The sequence below is a fragment of the Sinocyclocheilus rhinocerous genome, unplaced genomic scaffold (assembly GCF_001515625.1).
Source record: "Sinocyclocheilus rhinocerous isolate Xijiao unplaced genomic scaffold, SAMN03320098_v1.1 scaffold1283, whole genome shotgun sequence".
NCBI lineage: Eukaryota > Metazoa > Chordata > Actinopteri > Cypriniformes > Cyprinidae > Sinocyclocheilus > Sinocyclocheilus rhinocerous.
In genome coordinates this window covers 809545-819347 of record NW_015642522.1, presented here as the reverse complement: position 1 = coordinate 819347, position 9803 = coordinate 809545, and the positions used below count along the sequence as shown (strand labels likewise).

The window sequence follows — 9803 nt, the reverse complement described above, 5'->3', positions numbered from 1 at the left end:
TTACATAATGTGTGTGTGTACTGTGTTTATTTATTATGTATATATAAATACAAACACATGCATGTATATATTTAAGAAAAATATGTTGTTTATATATTAAATATATTTGTATATAATTATATAAATGTATATACATGTGAATATTTTCTAAATATATACTGTATGTGTGTGTATTTATACATAATAAATAAACACACTACACACACAAATATTATGTAAACAAAAACTTTTATTTTGGATGCTATTAATCGTTTGACAGCACCAATAAAAAGTAAAAACTATTATTATTGCATTATGTCTTTATTATGTATCCACAACATGTTTAAACATTTAAACATGTTTAACTAGATCTAGCTACCATAAGTTAGCAAAGATGTCAGTGCCTCAATTAAACTTCCATTCAGTCTTTATGCCTGCTGGAAAGATACTGTCTTGCTGTTTTACTGTTTGCAGTACTTACAGGGTCCACTAGATGGCGGCATGTTTTCAGATCTAGGGATGTGAACGCCAACATTCAGTCCAAACCTATCAGTCACTGAGTCTTGTGCTATCAGAATCCTCCCTCGGTTTCGGCATGTTCCAGACGTGTGTATCAAACACTCATTATTTTCTTCCAGACACGCCTAACGGCACAATGAGGGTAGTCTGCTTTGATTATTAAATATGACCGTGGTGTAAGGTGGCCTTGATCAGGTCATGTGACGAACGCTGACCTGTAATTAGACAGATCAGGCCAATTGTTCTTTAATAACAGTGCTAGAAATGCATATGTGTTGGGTCACACTAGTAGATCAGATCTATGTTCTAGTTGTTTAAATGTTATTGTTTTATGCTTATAAACCCTTGCTCCAGTCCCTAACCTTAATTTTCCTTCCTTCATCAACCCCTAATTAGGTATAGATCACAATTGGTTGACTAGTCATCCAAAAACTGACCAATTATTACGGTGGACCAGTAGTGCACAACACAGCGAAAACACAGCGGAAAAAAGCAGCCACACAACACAACGGAAACAAGGCACAACACAACAAAATTAGCACAACAACAGAAACAAGCCGCAACACAACAAAATTAGTCCTATGCCAAAGTTAGTCATATTGTGTTGTGGCGATTTCATTGTGTTGTGCACTACTGGGTCACCATAAATTATGATGTGAATGAGCAATCTAGATGGCTAGTTTTGATATTTGTAGCATTAGTGCTCAATTTAGCATGCTAATGTTCTGTTAAACTTTAGCAGTTAGATATTTTGCACACTTTAAGTTCTTAAAATTGAGAAACGTTCTTGAAAAACACTTTGCTGGATGTACAAATGATGTATTTCTCCATGTTTGTGGTGTTTCTCCAGGTCCACGCTCACTCCGTTCTCTCGTGTGGCCGTTGCTTCGACGAAGACCAGATGCTGTTTCCGTTCATAGGCCACGCCCTCTGCTGTTTGTGGGCGGATCAGGGGGTGCGGTCAGCAGCGGCACGAGGATATGAGTACGAACTCAATGACTCTGCACTATAGTGAGTAACACTTGGACTCTAATCGTTAATTACTCACCATCGCTAATAAGACGTTAGCGTTAACACAGTTACCACAGTAACCACAGTAATACATTCATTGTGAGCAATGTTTTTACGCCAAGAGTTCATGTTATGATATTTAATATCTAATATTAGACTACATTTCCTAGAATATCTTGTTGGAGGTTTGTTGTTCATGTTTTTTTGTTTGTTTTTGGAGTGTTTAGCTACTTAGCTGCTACTTAGCTGCACACTTTCTGATAAGTACTCAGTGTTTGGTTGTGATTTATCATTTTATCTTCATGCCCACCTAGATTCAAAGCTAAAAATAGTCGATGAAAACATTTCCTTTTCTTTGTGTTTTCAAGTAACCTTCGTTTAGCAAGCTAACAGCTTAGCCTGTTTAGACAAACCATTCTAGTTATGCAGGGCTTCTTTAAGATTAGCTAGTCGGCTAGTTGTTCAGGCAGCCCATTGGCTAGTTGATTTTGATTATATATAAATAACAGAACCCTTATCAAAATTAATTATGGTTTTACTGGTTTATAAAACCAAAAAAAAAAAAAAATGGTTACTATAATTAAACCATGGTAAACTAACCATGGTTTTGCTACACTAACCATAGTTTAACCATGGTATTTGTAGTAAAACTGTGGTTATACATATGGTAGCCAATATGCCAAAAAACTAAAATGTTACTATAATAAAACCATGGTTAATTTTCATAAGGGAAACTAGTGTAATTAAATGATAAAACATGCCAATTAAAATCTTTTGAATTACATGCCATATTAACCGTAAAATTGAAGCTAAAACAGAATTTCTGTTAGCCTTCGTGGATTCAGTTAGCCACTGTTTGTTTTTTTCTCACTTAGCTGCAATTTTTTTTCAGTTAGCCTCTTTTTTTTCAGTTAGCCTCCATTCATTTTAGCTTTTTAGTTAGCTGTTTTTTTTTTTCAGTTAGCCAAAGTTTTTTTCAGTTAGTGTTCTCTGTTTTGTTGGTTAAAAAAGCTCTTTTAACTAGCTTGAACACGTTTTGATCAGAGAGCAAAGAGAATTCGGACCAAGACACTGGATTGGGTTTCCGAAATGCTTTGCATCTCCTTTGAATCTTATTTAACCACGCTCAAATAGGCCAGTCATGATCTGGAAAAGGTCATGAATGTTTTATTCTAATCTAATTGGTCATTTGACACGGGTGCTGACCCCTGAATCTTTCTCATGTTCAGTAAACATTTCACGTGCAGCGAGGAAATTTACAGACAATTTTAAGTAAAACTGTTCCTCGAAATATTCAGCTTATGTTATTTTTCTGAATCTATTAAAGATCCTTAGCACATATTACGTCATTCATTTTCAGTTATTGACAAGAATTTATCTCCTGAAGACTTGATCCGGAAGGATTTAAGGTTATTCAATATTTTATTGATTTTCTAGCTCTCTAGCCCAGGTTTTCCCAATGCTTCCTGATGCAGTTTCCGAAACCTCAATGTAGGTTTAATGGAACTAATGTGCGACTGCCACTCTTGAGCCATAATGGCCGCTGATCTGTGACTCAATCTGACACTCCCACTGTGAATAATGGCTGATTAGTGGGATATTCAAACAGTGAATTGTGTAATTACACGTGTGTGCGATGGCAAACTAAAACACCAGGAGGCTGATTATTTAAATGAAGCAGAAAGGGTCACCCGTGTCACAGACATGTGGTGTGTGCCACAGCGAATGAACCTCAAAGTCCGCAGCGAGGTGTGTGTGTGTGGTAACTCATAAACGGCAATTAGAAAGCAGTCAAACCTCAAAGCCTGCAATGCATGCTGGGACGTCACGTAATGGAGGTTTGACATGATCGCTTGTCTTTTTGATTAGCACGCAGGACACCTAGTGAAGGTTGTAAAGAATGAGGAAATGATGGAGGCGAGCGAGATGTGAGGTGCTGTGTGTGGTTGAAGTTGTCCATACCGAATGTGTTTGACATCAAAACCCACACACACAAAAGCGCATAGCCTCGATTCTACTGAATTCCCACACATATGCACATAAGTATGTCCTTAGCTGTAGATTTGTGGGGGATGCCCCAATTAAGTGAATTAAAATTTATTATTATTATTACTGTTTTAATTATAATACATTTAAACATATGATATTATTATCAGTAGCAGTTTTAATAATTTTCATATGTATTATTGGTAGTAGTAGTAATAAATTCATTTAGAATTCTGAAAATTCGAAATGATATAATAAAAATAATATTTAGCACTAATAAGTAATATTTATTTAAATATTTTAGTAGTAGTAGTAGTATAATTGGTATTAATAATAGTTTTAATAATAATAACTATTATTACTTCATATTAGTCATTATACATTTTAATTAAATTAGTTTTAAATTACTTTTATGAAAAAAAAAAAAACACTAAGCCCAGATAACAGCAAAATAATAATATAAAAATAATAATTTATAACAATAATGTCATTTAAAAAAAAAAAGTTGTTATTATTAATGGTTGTTTAAAAATTATTATATTATTATCAGTAGTAGTTTTAATAATTTTAAATGTATTATTGCTAGTAGTAGTAGTAATTCATTTAGAATTCTGAAAATTCTAAATGATATTATAAAAATAATATTTATAACTAATAATGTGTAATTTATTTAAATTATTATTATTATTAGTAGTAGTAGTAGTAGTAGTAGTAGTAGAAGAAACGGTATTAATACTTTAAAATAATAATAACTATCACTTTGCTTGGATAACGGTCCTTATCTGAATGATCTTACTACGGACAACAACCTGGATATGTTATTTTTTACTGAAACCTGGCAAACACTGAATGATTTCGTACATCTTAACCTGCTTAAACCGAACGGATATCAATACTTGTCTAAACCGCGTTTACATGGTAAAGGGGGTGGTCTTGCGGCCATCTACCGTAACTCTTTATCTATCACTGGATTTTCACATTCTTAAGTCCTTTGAGTACATGGTTCTGAAAATTGGCTCAAGCTGTCCTCTTACAATTATCCTTATTTATAGGCCACCTAAGCAGCAAACTGAATTTTTCTCGGAACTATGCGAACTATTAACTTTAGCTTGTGCTGCATCGTCCCAGGTCATCTTACTTGGCGACTTTAACATACATGTTGATACTGTCTGCTCTAACAGCACTCAATTGAAGACTGTCCTGGACTGCTTTAATCTTACCCAGAATGTTAATTTCCCAACTCACTCTCATGGTCATACACTTGACTTAGTTTGTACGTCTGGTGTGAATAACATCTCCATCAGTAGTCATGCTATTCCTATCTCTGATCATAAGCTTATCACTTTTGACTTTACGTTAATACATCCTACTAAATGTGCTGGTAATACTACCATTACTTATCGCGAAATAAATCAGTGCTATCAATGTAAATACTTTTGCTGCTTCTGTTGCTTCCTCTACTATTTCTGATGTTTTCCAATTCACCTGTCCATCTGTGATATCTGACCTATATCATTCTGTTATTGTTGATGTTTTAGATGAGCATGCTCCAATTAGGACTAGGTCTGTTCCTTTGTCCCACACCTCTCCCTGGTATAATGCTGAGCTTCGTGCTATGAAGGCAAAAGGCAGACTGCTTGAACGCCTTTTTAGAAAAACTGGGCTGACTGTGCATTTTCAAATATTTTCAGAACATATTAGGCATTATAAAACTGCCTTGAATGCAGCACGCTCTTCCTATATTTCTGATATCATCAATAAAGCTAACAATAGGCCAAAAACACTGTTTAGCATGGTTAATAAATTAGTCCAGCCACCTAGCCATAGTCTCAGTCAATATGAATGTGATGATTTGTGTGGCTCTTTCTTGCGCCACTTTCAAATAAAACTGGATACTCTATGTGGGTCTTTCGGCACTGAACCAACCACTTCTACTTGTGAGCAAGCTCAAACTATTCAACTGTTAAATAATTTTACCTTGACCACTCCAACCTTAATTGCTGAAATAATACAGAACTCTAGTTCTTCCTCATGCCAGTTAGATCCTGCACCCACATTCCTTCTGAAACACTGTACTTCTGTCATTTCTGCTCCTATCTCACACTTAATAAATATGTCCTTTATCTCTGCCACTGTTCCAATTTCACTGAAAACTGCTGCTGTTACTCCTGTTCTTAAAAAACCAAACCATTTCTTATCGCAAAATCAATGCTATCAATGTAAATACTTGTGCTGCTTCAGTTGCTTCCTCTACTATTTCTGATGTTTTCAAATTCACCTGTCCATCTGTGATATCTGACCTATATCATTCTGTTATTGTTGATGTTTTAGATGAGCATGCTCCAATTAGGACTAGGTCTGTTCCTTTGTCCCACACCTCTCCCTGGTATAATGCTGAGCTTCGTGCTATGAAGGCAAAAGGCAGACAGCTTGAATGCCTTTTTAGAAAAACTGTCCTGACTGTCCATTTTCAAATATTTTCAGAACATATTAGGCATTATAAAACTGCCTTGAATGCAGCACGCTCTTCCTATATTTCCGACATCATCAATAAAGCTAGCAATAGGCCAAAAACACTGTTTAGCATGGTTAATAAATTAGTCCAACCACCTAGCCATAGTCTCAGTCAATATGAATGTGATGATTTTTGTGGGTCTTTCTTGCGCCACTTTCAAATAAAACTGGATGCTCTATGTGGGTCTCTTGGCACTGAACCAACCACTTCTACTTGTGAGCAAGCTCAATCTATTCAACTGTTAAATAATTTTACCTTGACCACTCCAACCTTAATTGCTGAAATAATACAGAACTCTAGTTCTTCCTCATGCCAGTTAGATCCTGCACCCACATTCCTTCTGAAACACTGTACTTCTGTCATTTCTGCTCCTATCTCACACTTCGTAAATATGTCCTTTATCTCTGCCACTGTTCCAATTTCACTCAAAACTGCTGCTGTTACTCCTGTTCTTAAAAAACCAAACCTTGGACCCAGCTGATTTCACCAACTATTGTCCAATCTCCAATTTACCATTTATTTTGAAAATTATGGAAAAAGTTGTTGCCAATCAGCTACAGTCTTTTCTAGCTCTCAGCGATCAGTTCGATGCATTTCAATCTGGTTTTCGCCCTCATCACAGCACTGAAACCGCTTTAGTTAAGGTTGTCAATGATTTGTTACTCTCTGGTGACTCAGGTAATCTCTCCGTTCTCCTGCTGCTCGATCAATGTGTTGTTGGTAGGCATGGGCCGGTATGAGATTTTGACTGTATGATAACCTTAAGCAAAAATATCACGGTTTCACGGTATCACGGTATTGTCATTACAGCTCTAAAATATGTTATTTTAAGATGACTGGGTTGAAAAAAAAAATATATATATTTTTCCCGCTGAACACAATATATTTTGTTTTTGAGCAACATACAGAATATTAGGAATTAGAATTTGTTTATTTTTTCTTTGATTTGTTTCCTAAAAAGAAGAAAAATAAAGACTGACATCTTTAAACCTAAATCTGTAATTTCAGTTATTTAATAATTTATATAATTTCATATCATTTATTTATATAATTTCATATACATAATTTGATTTAATAATAACCCAATTTGAATCAAAAACAGAATGTTCTGACTAGCTTTGTGAAATTATACTACATGCCTGAACAAAGCAAACAGCAGAAGCTCTGAATGAGACGCAGATTCACTCTCTTACAGCAGGAGGCGCTCCTGGAACACCAGATACAGTGTTTCCTTGGTTACCGCTGTAAACAGCAGCACTGCGCTGAAACACTGCTTTAATATGAACTATACAGAGATGAGATTAAAAGAAAATACCACTTAAACTTTTCTGAAGACAGTCAGTTCCCCTCAGAAACACATTCATATAAACCCCCAAATCAATATAGGGATTCCTACACTTTCAGTCTTTGAGGAGACATGAAAAACAGCGCATACTGCAGGAACGGTATAACGGAAAATATTAGTGGTTTTGAAACCGTGACATTTTCAAATCGCAGTATACCTTGAAACCGGTAATCGGCCCATGCCTAATCTCACTGATAGACAATACTACATCACTATGCGTAATTATAAATCTCCCACTACTTTACTCAGTCAGGGTGTTCCCCAGGGCTCTGTTCTTGGGCCATTACTATTCATTACTTACATCATGCCTCTTGGACATATTATCCGTCGTCATGGTTTTCATTATCACTGTTATGCTGATGATATTCAGATATACACTGCCTGCAGACCAGATTCTATTCACCAGACCACATCACTATCTACCTGTGTTAATGAGCTAAAGGCCTGGCTAAATTCTAATTTTCTAAGTTTGAATTTGAACAAAACCGAAATTAATTACTGGCCCCCTAATGTATCAATACCAATTTAAAACATTTTATTATTATAATTTAAATAAAATAAATAAATATAATAAAATAATATTATTTTGTTGTACTGTTATTAAATAATAATCTTACAAATAAAAAAGTTGTTCAACCATGCTTTAAAAATTCTAAATGTTTCTTTAATTTTTTACAAAATATTTAATTCTAATTAGTTTCATAAAAAAAACACTTAAGGCTACGTAAAGTAAGTGTGTGTCTCTGTGTGTGTGTGTGTGTGTCTGTGTGTTTGTCTGTGTCTAAATTTGATTGACAGGTACTCCTGTCATTTATCCCTGGGGCCAAGGGGCCCCTCCAGACACTTCAGTCAATAATATGGAGTCAATAACCCACTTGTCACCGGGAGCGACTAAATTATCACCATGGCACTGATTTGAGTTGTGGTTTGAAGAGTGTTTAAATCAGACACACACACACAACACATAATGAAGAATTTAGCTTGAAAAAGTACCAAAATTTCACTTTATTTTATAATATGCCTGATTTGCATAAAAAGGAGGCTGAAAAGAATGACAATGACTTAATTAAATATGGTGTAGTGCTGTTTTGGCATAGAGATTTGCACTAAAATGCCATTCCTGTGTCTGCGTCGTACCGTTTCTCTCACTCTCTCCAGATTTAAAAACCTTTCCTCTCAAGCTGTCATGTCACACCTGCAGGACTCCATCACCAGTCCTCACACACACACACACACACACACACAAAGAAACACACATATTCTCTTGTTAAAGGTCAGATTTATCAGAGGGCATTTCCATCGTCTTTGCAGGCCAGGTCGCAGCTCCTCACCTGTTCATATCCTGCCTGCATCTTGTGAAATCTCTTTTCATTTCGCCTTTCATCCATTCTCATTTGCCCTCCCTCGCTATTCTAAATTCTCCACAAAAACCACAACCCTAGAACCCTGACCGGCGTCATTTCACGAAATTCAATTGTGTGGAAAAATAGATCAGAAATGGAGTGAGGAGAAAAGATACTTCATAGAGAAGGATGTTTGGTGAGAGGTCAAAGTGGTGTCAAATCAATCCGAGAGTTAAAGTATATCTACAAAACTCCAGGAGAGGTTTTTTAAATGCTAAAACTGCTTCAAAATGTCACGCTGATGGAGAAACCAGTTCAAACCAGCTTTGGAAAGGAATAGATCATCTAAAAATGACCCTAAAGATGCTTTTCTTCGGTAGGACGCAAAAGAAGAGATTTTGAATGAAGAGATTTCACGCTGCTCTTTTCCATACAGCATAAAGTGAGATTGGCAGACTACAAAATGATCTCTTAATAACCTCAAAGGAAGAGTTCACCCAAAAATGAAAATTTGCTGAAAATTACTCACCCTCAGGTCATCCAAGATGTAGATGAGTTTGTTTCTCCATTGAAAAAGACTTGGAGAAAATTAGCGTTATATCACTTGCTCACCAATGGATCCTCTGCAGTGAATGGGTGCCGTCAGAATGAGAGTCCAAACAGCTGATAAAAACATCTCAATAATCCACAAGTAATCCACACCACTCCAGTCCATCAATTAACGTCTTGAGAAGTGAAAAGCTCCATGTTTGTAAGAAACAAATATATCATTAATGCATTTCTGGACACAAGTCTCTTCATAATAACGTTTCTTCTAATGAAAAGCCCATCCTCTGTTGTCCTGTTGTCAAAATCCACCGGCATATTTGTTTAGAATAGTTTTAGACTATTTTCACTTGATCTGTGCATATTTTTCTCCTGATTCAGATGAGACTATTTTTTTCACTGGAGGAAGTGTTTTTACGGATTATGGACTCATCAGAAGTGACGGTTGTAAAGTTAAAATATCTTAATGATGGATTTTTTTCTTACAAACATGCACGTTTTCGCTTCACAAGCTGTTTGGACTCTCATTCTGACGGCACCCATTCACTGCAGAGGATCC

The 9803-nt window shown here is 35.8% G+C and overlaps 1 protein-coding gene across 1 annotated transcript in view; it reads left to right on the top strand.

The window, feature by feature from the left end:
* The window catches only part of LOC107756032 (guanine nucleotide-binding protein G(o) subunit alpha-like), a 40233-nt gene that overhangs the window by 11539 nt on the left and 18891 nt on the right, over nucleotides 1–9803 (top strand). Inside the window, exon 4 of the mRNA XM_016573007.1 lies at nucleotides 1349–1509. Coding sequence (XP_016428493.1) covers nucleotides 1349–1509 — 161 coding nt within the window. The remainder of the gene's footprint in view (nucleotides 1–1348; nucleotides 1510–9803) is intronic.